General features: G+C 51.0%; 7 protein-coding genes across 7 annotated transcripts; 1 reads left to right on the top strand and 6 right to left on the bottom strand.

Moving 5' to 3' along the window:
* Nucleotides 1-621: 621 nt before the first annotated feature.
* Nucleotides 622-2,302, top strand: Z519_06562 (uncharacterized protein; the record flags this gene model as incomplete). Its single annotated transcript, XM_016764301.1, has 2 exons — nucleotides 622-801; nucleotides 887-2,302. The coding sequence occupies 2 exons, from the start codon at nucleotides 622-624 to the stop codon at nucleotides 2,300-2,302; spliced, it is 1,596 nt and encodes a 531-aa protein (XP_016619383.1).
* A 387-nt stretch (nucleotides 2,303-2,689) lies between these two features.
* Z519_06561 (uncharacterized protein) lies at nucleotides 2,690-3,100 on the bottom strand (the record flags this gene model as incomplete). The annotated part of the gene is made up of 1 exon (XM_016764300.1): nucleotides 2,690-3,100. One exon carries the CDS (start codon nucleotides 3,098-3,100, stop codon nucleotides 2,690-2,692), a length of 411 nt encoding a protein of 136 aa, XP_016619382.1.
* A 737-nt stretch (nucleotides 3,101-3,837) lies between these two features.
* On the bottom strand, nucleotides 3,838-5,008 carry Z519_06560 (uncharacterized protein; the record flags this gene model as incomplete). Its single annotated transcript, XM_016764299.1, has 3 exons — nucleotides 3,838-4,059; nucleotides 4,119-4,544; nucleotides 4,598-5,008. 3 exons carry the CDS (start codon nucleotides 5,006-5,008, stop codon nucleotides 3,838-3,840), a joined length of 1,059 nt encoding a protein of 352 aa, XP_016619381.1.
* A 736-nt stretch (nucleotides 5,009-5,744) lies between these two features.
* Nucleotides 5,745-6,752, bottom strand: Z519_06559 (uncharacterized protein; the record flags this gene model as incomplete). Its single annotated transcript, XM_016764298.1, has 1 exon — nucleotides 5,745-6,752. One exon carries the CDS (start codon nucleotides 6,750-6,752, stop codon nucleotides 5,745-5,747), a length of 1,008 nt encoding a protein of 335 aa, XP_016619380.1.
* Nucleotides 6,753-8,894: 2,142 nt separating this feature from the next.
* Z519_06558 (uncharacterized protein) lies at nucleotides 8,895-9,365 on the bottom strand (the record flags this gene model as incomplete). Its single annotated transcript, XM_016764297.1, has 1 exon — nucleotides 8,895-9,365. One exon carries the CDS (start codon nucleotides 9,363-9,365, stop codon nucleotides 8,895-8,897), a length of 471 nt encoding a protein of 156 aa, XP_016619379.1.
* A 1,334-nt stretch (nucleotides 9,366-10,699) lies between these two features.
* On the bottom strand, nucleotides 10,700-11,854 carry Z519_06557 (uncharacterized protein; the record flags this gene model as incomplete). Its single annotated transcript, XM_016764296.1, has 1 exon — nucleotides 10,700-11,854. The coding sequence occupies one exon, from the start codon at nucleotides 11,852-11,854 to the stop codon at nucleotides 10,700-10,702; it is 1,155 nt and encodes a 384-aa protein (XP_016619378.1).
* Nucleotides 11,855-12,216: 362 nt separating this feature from the next.
* On the bottom strand, nucleotides 12,217-12,919 carry Z519_06556 (uncharacterized protein; the record flags this gene model as incomplete). Its single annotated transcript, XM_016764295.1, has 2 exons — nucleotides 12,217-12,754; nucleotides 12,828-12,919. 2 exons carry the CDS (start codon nucleotides 12,917-12,919, stop codon nucleotides 12,217-12,219), a joined length of 630 nt encoding a protein of 209 aa, XP_016619377.1.
* Between the last annotated feature and the right edge of the window lie 431 nt (nucleotides 12,920-13,350).

Raw genomic sequence — 13,350 nt, 5'->3', positions numbered from 1 at the left:
TCCTCTGATCCTCCTGATGATCTCCGGTCACTCACCGGGGCACTGGGGGATTTCCCCAATATGTCGGTGTTTCCTTTAGGTACTTCAACAAAAAGTCCTTTTCTCAAGATCCTTTTAGATAGCAGGGAACCCCTCACTGATGGTCCACTCTCATCTATCTATCCAATCAATCCGATTACTACGACTTACTCATGAAGTATCTCCGCGAGGTCACGAGCCGCAAAATCCGGGGAAAGGGTCGAGCAATAGATGTTGATCCAGACCGTTGAGGACACGGAGGTCGCATCCCGGAGGCATGCCGTGGATCCGTGTCCTTATCGAGCGGGTCAGATCCGTGGCAAGGACATTTGCCTCCAGCATGTGGTAGCACCTTTTTCGCTTCTATACTATCGAACAGCTTCAGATAAGTGAACTGCTACCGTTACCACGGTGGCAACCTCTTATCTTGATGTTTCGAGCTACTATCGAAAGATAGACAGCTTGACTGTCTTCTTGACCGAAGTCAAGACTCTCGCCATTCCCGCCTTTAACTGAGGGTTGCCGTTTCCGCTATTCCTTCCAGCGGACTCTGACTTCCAGGAAGTGGTTCAATCAGAAGTCCATCTGGGCTCAAGCTCCACCATGTCTTCGACCAAGGATGATACCAAAGGTGAAATCACCAACGTCAAGGAGGAGCAGCATGCAGAATTGTTGGAGCAGTCAAAGATCGCCACTCACATCGAGCACTCATTGGGGGTCATCGAAGCCGTCAAACTATACCCCATGGCGGTCTTCTGGGCGTCGTTATTTGCGTGGTCCTTGGTGAGTGCTCCGTCCCTCCAAATCCGTGTAGTTTTTCGACAGAGCAGACCGGAAGAGAGGACACTATTCTAACTACCAAGAATAGGTCATGGTTGGCTATGATTCAGGGTTAATTTACAGCTTTTACGCCCTACCAGCATTTGTGAAGAAATACGGCACGAACTACGGAGGCGACATTGGCTACGAGGTATCGGCGAAATGGCAGAACGTCCTCGGCATGGGAACGCCCGTAGGTCAGTTCCTCGGAGCCTTTACAGCTTCGTGGCCAATGGAACGATGGGGTCGAAAGAAGGTCTTCTGGGGATCCCTCTTTTTCAGCACCGCTTTCATCTTTCTTCAAATGTTTGCAAACAACATCCATACCTTGGCGGCAGGAGAATTCCTCGCCGGTATCCTTTACGGCACCTACGTCGTCCTGGCACCAACATACGCGTCGGAGGTGTGTCCTTTGGCTCTCCGCGGTATTCTCAATGCCGGAATGAATCTCGCCTATGTTATTGGACAATTTGTAGCTTCTGGGGTCGGCAAAGGGTTTTCGGAAAGGGTTGACCAATGGGCATACCGCATCCCCTTTGCCATCCAGTGGATCTGGATTCCCATACTAGCACTAGGTCTCTTCTTTGCTCCGGAGAGCCCTTGGTGGCTGGTGCGCAAAGGCCGCGTCGATGAGGCCGAGAAGGCGTTAAGACGACTCGCCCGAGAGTCGCCCAAAGTCGACATCAAAGCCACGCTTGCAAACATCGAAGCGACTACGATACACGAGATCGAAGTGGAAAAGGACACAACCTTCTTCGAATGCTTCCGAGCGTCGAGTCGTGCTCGCACCGAGGTCGCCATCATGGTCCAGATCTTCCAGGTCATCACTGGCATCTCCCTGATCGGCTATGCCGTTTACTTCTTCACCCTGGCCGGCCTGCCAATCAGCGCTTCTTTCGACATGGGTGTCGGCAACACGGCGATTGGCTTCGTGGCCACTTGCTGTTCCTGGGTCTTCATGTCCTTCTTCGGCAGACGGACCATCTATATGTATGGTGTGGGGATGATGGCTGTCTCTCTTTTCATCATTGGCATCCTGGACTGCATTCCGCATTACACCTCGCGCCCAGGTCTGGCCTGGGCACAAGCTGCTCTGCTCGACATCCTGACATTTCTGTTCCAGGGGACGGTGGGACCCATCAACTTTGTCATCTTCGCCGAGATCGGCGCAACTCGTCTACGGTCGCAAACAGTCGCTTTGGCCACAAGCAGCGGCTCCATCGCCCAGATCATCATGACCGTCGTGGTTCCGTACATGCTGAATGCCTCCTCGGGCAACTGGAGAGGTAAAACCGGGTTCTTCTTCGGCGGGCTCAGTACCATCGCCACGATCTGGTGTTTCTTCCGCCTTCCCGAGACAAAGGGACGCACGTACGAGGAACTCGACTACATGTTCGAGGCAGGGGTTCCGGCGCGGAAATTCAAGGACTTCAAGATCCCCGAGGGACGAGAAGTCGAGGTTTGAGGGCCATGTCGATGGGGCGTGTTGGTGTCGCAGGTGATACCATGTCGATAAATACCCAGGATGTCACGTTGGGAGGAGTCTTGTTTACATGTAACGCAATCGAGATATAGCCGCACTTTTCAACCCCCAAATAGGCACTTCTTCCCATAGCCTATACAATACAAGCAACTGCATCGAGTCTCACATGAAAATCTCCCATCAGTCTGTCCGTCAATTAGGCACATTTCTACACCCCACAGAATATTTCCGCCTCTCCTTGGTCACCTCTCTCGCTCTCTCACTCTTTCTTTCCACACAATCATCAGGCGCCTCCCCCGCCCTGGGCAACTGACCGAATAGTAAAACAAACCCGAAATCGCGAGGAAATGCAGGAATCTGTGCGCATTATCAAAATTCGCCCCTCCGAAAATCCACAACCATAACCTCCTCCACCACGCCCGTCAACACGCCGACGCCAAAGTTCCGGTGCACGGGGTCCTCGTGCACGTACCAGTCGCGGTCGCCCTGGGAGGCGAACTCGAGGATGAAGACGGCGTGGAAGCCCTTGTGCAGATCCTCGACACTGACGTCGCGGCCGCCCGTGAAGGAGCGGATGTACGGTTTGCGGGTGCGCGGGAGGATACACGCCGACTGCAGCGCGAGGAAGCGGCGTGCAACGTCGGCCCGCGTCGACGGCGGGATGTGGGCGTAGTAACGGAAGTGGACGACGTGGAATATGGACTGCGGGCTGCTGGTGGTGTTGATGTTTGCGTCGATGGCGCTTGGGGTTTTGGTGGGCTCAGGAGAGAGGGAGCCCATTGTCGGCGTATTCGTCCGTCGTTATTGTTGTGGGTGGTTGCAACCTGCTAGAGTCAGGCCTGGGGTATTGCACCCCGAGTGTTATTCTCACACGGGAGGTGATGGGAGATGGTGTTCTCTTTGAGCACATGAAGTAGTATGATATCTCGTCCCTCTGAAGCGATCACATTTTTTGAACCTGTCCGCACGTCCGCACGTACGTATGGTAGATGTACATGAAAAGCGCCCCCTTCCCAGGCAAACATCAGGCCCTGACCCTGGCGCAGCGCGGGTGATGGATGGAGCCTTGCATAGGGCAGCTTACAGAACTCGCCCCAGCCACCAGTGGCCTCGTTTGATCAGTCTTTCACTTGACTCGCAGATTCGAGGGACGGAGAAAAGTGTGCATGGCTCCGTGGCTCCGTGGTCGATCCTGGCAAAAGACACGGATGGGACTGGACCTTTTGCCGGTGCATAGACAGCGATAAGTCAGGGTAGTATTCGTCTGGGTGCGTCTTGTGGGTGGATACTATGTGACATGTGTCAGCTAATAGTCACGCGTACAGAATTCAGGCCCACTTACCCCTCCGCTAGTATATGCGAATGTTCAAATCTAGATTCAAACACTCCGTGCCCTGAATGGAATTGATGGCGGTTGATGCAATGACTAATGACATACTATTGGATGCTACCAACTTTAAACTCCTAAGTCTCCTCCTGCGCTTTCGGAGCATTTTACTCACATCCCTAACTCGTCCCTAGCACTTTTGCGGTGTCCAATTCGGTATCGCATATGAGCCATTCGGGGTGACCATGTTGAAGGTTCCCTCCCACTTCCACGCATGCAAAAACCAGCCGACGTTGTTCTTCTTGAAGAACTGGCAGTTCTCGTCGTATGTCTTCCAGAACGTCGTGTACTGTGGTGTGCCAATGTCTTTGCTTCCTTGGTGTAGAACGTTGAGCTCCCAAGCCCATTGTGTCTGGGTAAAAGGCAAGCGTTAGCCCTGCAGCAAACAGTTCGAGAGAGAATGCGTCTTACCTCAGAGATTACGAGTGGAACAGCGGTGTAGTTCTTGTACCAGTGCACCTGGTCACTGATATAGTTCCATGATCCAGATATGTTGTATCCATGATAGTATGGCATAATATGAGCGTGGACAAAGTCACTTTGCGGAAGGATTTGTTTTCCAGTGGGCCCGAGACCTGGTGCTTGCCCTGCCGTGTAATTGCTACACATGATCCCGGGACGGTCCCAATCTTCGCTAATACCGACTGGGATACCATACGGTCTAACTGCCGCCTTGAAGTTAACGAGGTCATTGATGAAGTTGTCACCGTCGTCCTGATCACCAATTGGTTCCGTGCCGAATTCAATGCTGTGAAACACGTAGGGTGCAATATCCTTGTAAGTGCTGTTTGAGAGGATCTCAATTATGGAGGCGGCAATTTTCTGCCAGTATTCGAGCTGTCGGCGAAATTGAGTAAATGTGCGGTCTTATAAGGGAGTTTCGAACATACTGGATCGCCGTTCAGAGGCCAAGCGACTTGCGCAACGACTCCCATATCATTGGCCACAGCTGCTTTGATGAGGTTCTCCCAAAGATAGGTGGTATAGCAATAGGGAAGGTAAACTCTGATCAAACTTGCGCCGAAATCACGTTTCTGGCGTTGCAAGTCGGCGTTGATGCGGTCAAAGCTGTCATCATAGCACTCTCCTTCCATAGGATAGGAGAAGCCAAGGAAACCGTATGTCATAGATTGAGGGCACCACCACTCCTTCCTTGTCGTGTTGGGTGCCTTGAGGGAGCCATTGAATGAGGCACTTCCAAACGGGAAACAATTCGAATTCTGACCTCGAACTGGCGAAGCAGTGGGAAGACCCCAGACGTAGCTGGCAAAAGCAATAAATGATATCAAGGAGGCGCGCATCTTGTTCGATTCCGAAAGACTTACTTTGCGATCTCCTTTCCGGTCCAGCGACGGGCGAGCGTGAGCCTTTTGTGCTGGCTGACCGCTACAGTTCTGAGCTTGCGCTTTGTAGTCGATAGCTTTCGAGTGTACGGAACATCATCAGGAACGCACTCGCAGTCAAAGGTATCATTATCCCTTTCCTGCTTGAGTTTGATACCGGGAGACATCCAAGCGCAACTATCAGAAGTTGCGCGAGATCCGGACAATCATTGCTGTTCTGGGTCTGGCAAGCGGGCGACATGGCTTACCAGGGATGATGTTGTGAACGAAGAACGGAGAAGCTGGAGATAGGAACGAAGATAGAGAGTGGTCAATTGGCGTCCGGAAAACGATCTCGACGTTCCGTCCACGTGATGCGGGATACTGTTGCAGTAGCCGATTGGCCACCAACTGCAAGGCTTTCAATCAGCCTTGTGGCACCATTGGCGCGAAGGACTTACCACCGAGAGGTAAGGAGAAGAAGGGAGATTGATGGGTGAAATTATTGTCAGTTTCTTCTATTTGTAGTTAGTAAGCTTCGCATTCATTAAACGAGCTCTATCCAAGACATCGAGTTTGAGAGAGGACTCTTGCGAAGAGACAGATTGTGCAGCGCCCGTAAGGGTGCAGATATCCTGCGAAGAATTCAGCGTATCCGCAATTAAGGCTGTATCAGGCAATTTGATCTTGATACCCAGCGATTCGCAGTGCTTAACTAGAATATTTCACCTTCGTACGTCATCTTCTCGACATCGCTAAAGTCATGTGCATCCCGCAGCTTCTCATACTCCTCAGGGGGCAGCTCAATCATCAAAGGCGTGATCCCCTGCCCCTTGGTGCCGTGAATGATGCGCTCAAATACCCCTGTCCCCGCGGGGACTCTGAACTTTGCTGTGCCGTGCCACCAGCTGGCAGAGAAGCCCAAGGCAATCATGTACCGCATGTCGTCGGATTTGTTGCACACTCCGGCATGCCACAATCTCATATCGCGGAACAAGATCGAACCTTTCTTCACCGTAGGTTGAATACCAGGCAGAGTTTTCTGCCTTTCCGCCACATACTCGTCTGTGATGTGAGTTTCACCTTTTGGACCGGGCGGTGTCTGAGCTTCAGTGTTGAAATGATGCGTCCCCAGCCAAATCTCTGTCGAGCCATTGGCAGCGCTAGCATCACAGGTGTAGACATTTGCAACCACGTAGAAAGGTGCTGGGGGATGATTGCACATGGCGTCAGAATGAACAGGTTGCCGCTTGACACCATGAGGTAAGGCGTTGTTGCCGCTGACCATGTTCCATGTTGCGTTCGGTCCCAGGTAAAGATTGACGGCATGAAAAAGGAGCTTATTCAGATAGACGTCGTTAAAGAAGTATTTTGGGGGCGTCAGAGGAGGACCTTGTTGAATATTCTCGGCACCGAAGTTTTTGTACAAATTCTCCTTGTTGAGTTCGTTCTTGGTGTCCTCAATCATGAATTCGTTGATGACATCGAGGTGATCTGGGTTGATGATGTCCTTAAGAATAACCACACCGTCTCTGTGCATCCCAGAGAGGAACACCTTGATGTTGGCATCATTGAACCGCCCAGCGGCCTTTTCCTCGGACGATGGAGTGACTTCGACTGGAGTATTGAGATGCTTGGCAGGCAGACCTGGCATATACTCGTTCTTCGATATCATCTTGCCGTGTTTGGGCTCGGTCGTCCCATTGGTTCCATTAGGCGACATTATATCGACACGAAGTTACTGCTTTGTACCCTTTTCTCTTGGACTTGTTCTGACCTGACGATTTCGAGGACGATTTTCTGCTGGTTTAGTGCTAATGATATAGGTTCAGGTTTCACCTTTCTGTAGGTTCTCAATCAAGCATCACCTGGCAACCGCTTCCTGGTAGATCGCAGCAGCACTTCCCTGAGCAGCATACGACGTCTCATTTCCGGGCCTTGACGTCCGGACACATGACGAGCGAAACATCTTGGACACGGATCAAAGACTGTACAATTCCGTGCAGGCTGCCATCTGCAATCACACTGTGGAAACGGCAATTGGGGCCTGCAGGACGGCAGCTACGGCTATTATGGCCGCCAAAAGACCAAATGAGTCTTGGTGAAGGCAATATTGATGACAAAATGCGGGAAATTGCCCGCCTCGGTGGAATCTCCGCCCGCTCTAATGCTACTTCACCTTTGTTTCCTTTTTTGCGGCTGCAGGTTTGTTCCCAAAGCATCACGTGAAGTTTGTTTCTGGATCTGCAGCGCCTCGTAGTCCTAATACGTGACACGTTGCGAAAGGCAGTTCTTTTAAGGAAGTCTCTGTAACCATCATACTTCCGTAGGTCATCGACACGCAAGCAGACGATATCGACGTCGCAGATCAGACTAAGGTTGGCCAGAGACTAAAATCATGGAAGTACGCAGTATTTCGAGACTCTGTTTAAGCGGAAAGCGCAATAAAAGCCCAACATGTTAAATGCAGCGGCAGATAATATTGGCCTCTTAGACCACAACGCATATTGGGAGGATTCGTGCTCTGAACGAACACAGTATGGAGGAGTCGATGATATTATTGAAGGAAGTATACAACCTTGACTTCGATGTGAATATAGGTATCCCACATAGACGAAAATGCTAATAAGCTGCTACTATCAGAATATCCAAGTTCATCCGAATTCTTGGAGCCAGTACTGTTGGCTAAGGATGAAGGAATGACTGTTCCTCAGGCCTGACAGTTGGCCGTTGTGGAATTCCCAACTACAAACAACGTGACATTCTATGGACATCTCTCACAGACGGCCTCCGCCAAGTTTCCCTAGACCATTCTCGCTCGCTTCGTGATTGATTTTGACAAGTTTCTTTGCCTTGATTCTTCTGAGTTTTAGTCTTCATCCGTTTTGTGAGTTAAACCTTTATATCTCTCCGCGCCAAATCCACTTTCGCTTTCAATTTTCGAATACGTTCTCCATACTTGCGGTGATAGTGGTGGTTTTGAACAGATTGGATGATGTCCATGATGGGAACTGGAATCTGCTCCAGCTTCGGATTTTTCTCCTTGCAGACTGCTTTGTAGATCCTATCCAAATCTTCTTCGAGGTAGTCCTCAAGAATTTCAATGACGCTATTATCGCATTTTGCTCCGGCTTTCAAAAGCTACGTAGTGATTTCTGGCCAACCACATCCATGGAGCATAATGTATAGTGACAGCACTGAGGGATGTTGCCAGGTTCTCGGGAAAGGACTGAAGATTTTGTTAACATCTGCGCCGTTGGCAATGAGATGCTGGATTGTTTCGTGGAGGCGGCCTTCGTCACCATCATATCTTTTCCACGCATGTATACATTCTTTCTAGCTCTCTTCGTGTAACGTGTAACGAAGTCTATCGCCCATCAACAACATTTGAAGTGGTGTTCCAAGTGGGCTATCGGGGTCGCAAGGCCCCGGTTTAGAAAGAATCCACTTACAAACTCTTTCCATCCTCAGCATAGCAGGCCAATGCAATGGTGTAATAGCCCCCTAGTCAAGCGTCTGATCCTCACCATCTTCAGAGAAATCCCATATTTCGTACAAAGCGAAATATGCTGAGCCCACCAAGTGATACATGCAGGTCTGGACAGACAGAAAAACTTTTGCAAGAGCAGGTCAGCTTCTTCATCACCATCACAATGTCGTGCGAAGGTTTCCCAATCATCCACGGCAATCTCTAGAAAAGGACGGTCATCACTCCCTCTTTCCCACTTGCGTGACGAAAAAGGACTCTCAGAAGAGCCATCGCATGTCAGATAGGTCAACATAGTGACACTCAAATAAGACGAATGTCTCCTAATCTCCGATTTGTACTTGACGAATTCTGGCTGGGTGGCAAGGTCGATAGACATCAAAAATTCTTTGACCGTAAATGTGCCAGTTCAATATATCTCCCATCCGACGTTAAGCGCACCAGGTTTCCGCAAAACATGAGAATTTCATCCACGTCAAGTCTTTTTGTCGGATCCAAACGACGAATCCCAGGCTTCACTGACAAGGCTTCGAGCAGGGCTTCCACAGGTATAATATTATGTGTGATCCATTTCAGTACACGTGCCACAACGTCTTGAGTTGTTGTTGTCATCTTGTTGATGCGAACTAGGAGGCGTGCATAAGATGAAAAGAAATCGGGAGGGAGCGATTTCAAGGCTTCTTGAAGGTCGAAATCTGATGGCAGGTCGCAGAAGTAATCGAGCTGTACGGCAATCCATCTAAACATTCCATGGGCCCCGTTGATAAGCTTGTCCAGGATCTCCCCTTTCAAATCCGGATTTTTGATCCTTAATCTCCTTGCAGACTCAGGCCTCAGCCTCATTTCCATCTCTGGAGCGACGTAGAGTCGAAGATCGATGCTTTGAGCTGCAATGGAGAGCTATTGGAAGTCGGACAAGTGAAATCTCGAACCTTCGGCGGTATCCCGATTGAAAAGAGCTGTCCTAACTCAGAGTGAGCGCCTGCATAGACGTGCAAGGTAGTCTGTAGTTCGTCTAATATCGCCGCACTCGTCCAGGTCATCAACCGAGACTATAGAATTCTCAAAACAGCTCTCTATATCAAGAATAAGTTCAAAGAGGTTGTCGGAAGTGCGCGAAAAATTTAGATGTCGGTTCTGCGAATGGTCATAAACAAGTTTTTTGAGAGGGTCTCTCGAAGCGGATCGAGTGCTACCATGCAGCTTTGGATCTATTTGGTGTCAAGAATAGCTCTGTGGCTACCATCGAGCTTCTTGAGGTCTTCGACGATCAACCTGATGCTTTGCAGAGTCCGTTGTAGAGCTTTAACTTGCGCTGCAAGGTCCAGGATTTCCTCGTCAGCATTTTCGACGTGCCTGATGTACCTGAACAGGCGAGTAAAAACGACGTCGGCTGTCGAGACAAGTCCCAGTATTCCAGCAGCTACGTCAGCCATGGTTGATATGGGTCAACTTCCTGCCTGAAATGGTAGACTTGATGGACAGACAGACGGAATGTTGGTGAAAACTGAGGAGAAAATCTTGGTCACAAATAGGCCAGCTGGGGTAGCTGTGGAAATTCCGAGCTCGAGGTGAGGCTGAATTCGAGTGGCTGTGCAATTGGGTGCTGGCTTAATCACATGTATGCCATGCGCCCGAGACGCATGCATGCCGCATTGCAGGGACTGGCACTGCGAGAACCTGCACAGCCTTACGCAAACCACCGGGGTTGACTTTCTCACCAATCAATACAATGCTGTCCATGGGGATTGGTAAATCTCAGGTTGAGGACCAAGCGGTACTTTTTAGTGGATTCCATACGAACATCTAGATTTTGAGACATAGTCATATCTTGCGGAGACCTCAGTCTTAGACCTCACAGCACAGCGTAGGTGGGTATCGATGTTGAACAGTGCCAGTACATCCTGATGTATTATGACTGGCATCTTCCTCCATATGTGCATTGAACATACTGTTCGTCTTGTCGTTCTACCGTCTTGTTGTCTCGCCGTTGTTGAAAGCGGCTTACACAAGATTCGAGGATATTTTTTCTTTGTTTTCATCCCCCACCACCCTACCGAATTTCATAACTCACGACTCTTGCTTGAAGGTGAATTGATTGCGCCGTATACAATTCGTCTCTCCTTCTCCGTGTTTCTCGGATCGTTTACGAGCCCCTCAAGAGTAGCTTTTTCAGGGGCGACTCACTCCGCGGTATTGGGGCCCCAAACCGCCTTGGCAATCTCGACCTCCAACCGAATCTTTGCCCATTGCTGCTCCTCGCTTAGCTCATTGCCTTCCATGGTACTGCTAAAGCCACACTGGTGGCTGAGGCAGAGCTGATCAAGGCCCTTCCCACAGTATTTGGCAGCCTCGTTCAAGCGCTGGATCATGGCGGATTTGTCGTCCAAGTCGCCCTTTTTGCTGGTCATGACGCCGAGCACGACGACCTTGTGCGGCGGCAGGTGGCGCAAGGGGCTGAAGTCGCCGGAGCGCGCGTCGTCGTATTCGAGGAAGTAGACGTCGACGTTGAGGTCTTTGAAGAGGACCTCGGCGACGGGCTCGTAGCCGCCTTGCGCGAACCATTGGCTGCGGTGGTTGCCCCTGCACAGGTGGATCCCAATAGTCATGTCATGGGGCCGTTTCTCGATGGCTCGGTTGATCAGAGTCGCGTACTGGCTCGCGAGCTGTTTGGCGTCGCTGCCGTGTCTGCTCTCTGCCTCGGACCGCATCTTTGGATCGCACAGATACGCGAGGTTCGTGTCGTCGAGCTGTACGAACCGGCATCCCGCATCGTATAGGTCCTGAATCTCCTCTTGATAGACCCGCGCGAGGTCGTCAAAGAAGATGTCCATGGACGGGTACGCGTCGAGGTCGATCGTCTCGCGCCCGCCTCGAAAATGCACCATCGTCGGGCTGGGGATCGCCACTTTCGCCAAAACCTTGCCAAAGCTCTCCGGGCCACCGGCCTCGGCGATCTGGCGTTCCAAGAACCTGAAATCGTCGACCTGGATGGGCTTGCTGTGGCCCAGCTTCCCGGTAACGACCAGTTTCGGGGGTGCAAATCCGCCCTTGGAGGTGTTGGTCGACATCATATTCCCGCGCACCTCGATGCCGTCCAGATGCTGGAGAAAGTCTAGGTGGAAGAATGCGCGACGGAACTCGCCGTCTGTGATGGCTTGTAGGCCCGCATTTAGCTGTTTCCGCACGACGTCCGCGATGTACTTGTCCTCGAGCTGCCGGAGTTCTGACTTGGACAGTTCTCCAGCCACGACTTTCTCACGGGCCTCGAGTATTTCCTTCGGCCGAAGGAGAGACCCGACTTGGTCAGCGCGGTAGACTCCGGTTGGAAGCGGCATGGCGAGTCTGATTTCCTTCGTATTGGAGTTCTTTGTGTATACGACGTAGAATTGAGCAGATGAAGAGAGTACAAAACATGATCAAGTCACTAGCTACCACCACCTCCTCCACCACCACTAATCATCTCCGTCCAAAAGTGAAAAAATTGAACTTTCTGCAACTGCCGGGGATCCACCGAGGTTCTTTGCTTCGGTAAACGTCATCAGGTTCCCAATTGGTCCATGTCCCTGCAAGGCTGTGATGCCAAAGAGAGATACAACTCATACAAAGCTGACCAATCAGGGCTTGACACTTCGGCAACCATGTCGGATGTGGTGTCGACACTCGCGAGTCGAGTCCAAGCACAAATACCTTCGTGCCCTCAGTTACACCGCCTTCCTTGGGCACAGTCGCCGAACCCAGGAGGCGCATATTTTCCCAAATGGAGGGTGTGAAACAATACTGTGTAGCATAGCATGGCGCAGCTCTCAAAGACCCAGAAATACGCTTCATTAGTCCACAGTGGGGAGCGTGGTGAGACGAAGAGCTGGATCGTCCGAAAGACATTGCGCACGCAAATCAGCGCTATCAGAACAAACATGGACAGCAGAAGGCCTCGTCGTCGATTAGCAGTGGCGTTCCGTCGAAAAAGCAGATTGACGAGGACGCAGGCAAACGCCCCGTTCAGAGCGAGCTGCAGAAACAGGCTTGCTTTGAGGAGAGCGTGAGCTGGGCCGATGGAGCCTTTCTTCGCGTCTGGGTTGAAGTATGTCGCAGCACCCTGAGCGGTGCAGGAGATGATCGCACTAGTGAAGACCCAAATGGTGATGTAGGAAAGAGTTGGGTGCAGCCACGGCAACAGTTCAATGGTGACTGAAGAGAAGAGCAAAAAGATGTATAGAGGAAGGGTAAATGTTGGTCTGTAGGTTAATGCATTGTCAGTAGCCAATCCTCCCAGACCTGCGCAGAAGACCGGGTCTCTCTTGGACTTACGTCGCGCTGTAGAACAGCCCCTGAATTGCACTGGCCTGACTGTTTGCATCATGATCATCTGCAGCAATCTCGCGACAAATGAAACCGGCCATCATAATAATGCAGGCGCACGGGAGCGGCCATGTGTCCCTCCAGCATTTGTACTTCCTGCAAGAGTGACCGGGTTAGCAGCCCGAAGAAATGTTACAGAGGAACACTTTAATGGAGACACGCACTTGCTCTGCCATATATGTAATCCAGCCGACGCAGCGAAGAGGACGGCAAAAACAGCTGATGGACCTTGGGCGATATTGTCGAGGAACTTGTTAATGTCGGCTTTGATCCGATTAGCTGAACTGTCAAGGAAGAGTGTTTGGACGACTGACAGCTTCGGTCCATAGGATCGAGACCGTTGGGTCAAGCTTTTTATCTTCCTGAACAGTTACGGCAAGTGGAGGGATCCGGTGAGGACATCAATCGGAAAAGTCAAACGAGGCGAAAATCCACCAAAGCCAAATATCGGGGCAGTTATAGGCAGCGCAAA

Source organism: Cladophialophora bantiana (genome assembly GCF_000835475.1).
Source record: "Cladophialophora bantiana CBS 173.52 unplaced genomic scaffold supercont1.9, whole genome shotgun sequence".
In the NCBI taxonomy this organism is placed as follows: Eukaryota; Fungi; Ascomycota; class Eurotiomycetes; order Chaetothyriales; family Herpotrichiellaceae; genus Cladophialophora; species Cladophialophora bantiana.
This window is presented reverse-complemented; position numbering and strand designations above follow the sequence as displayed.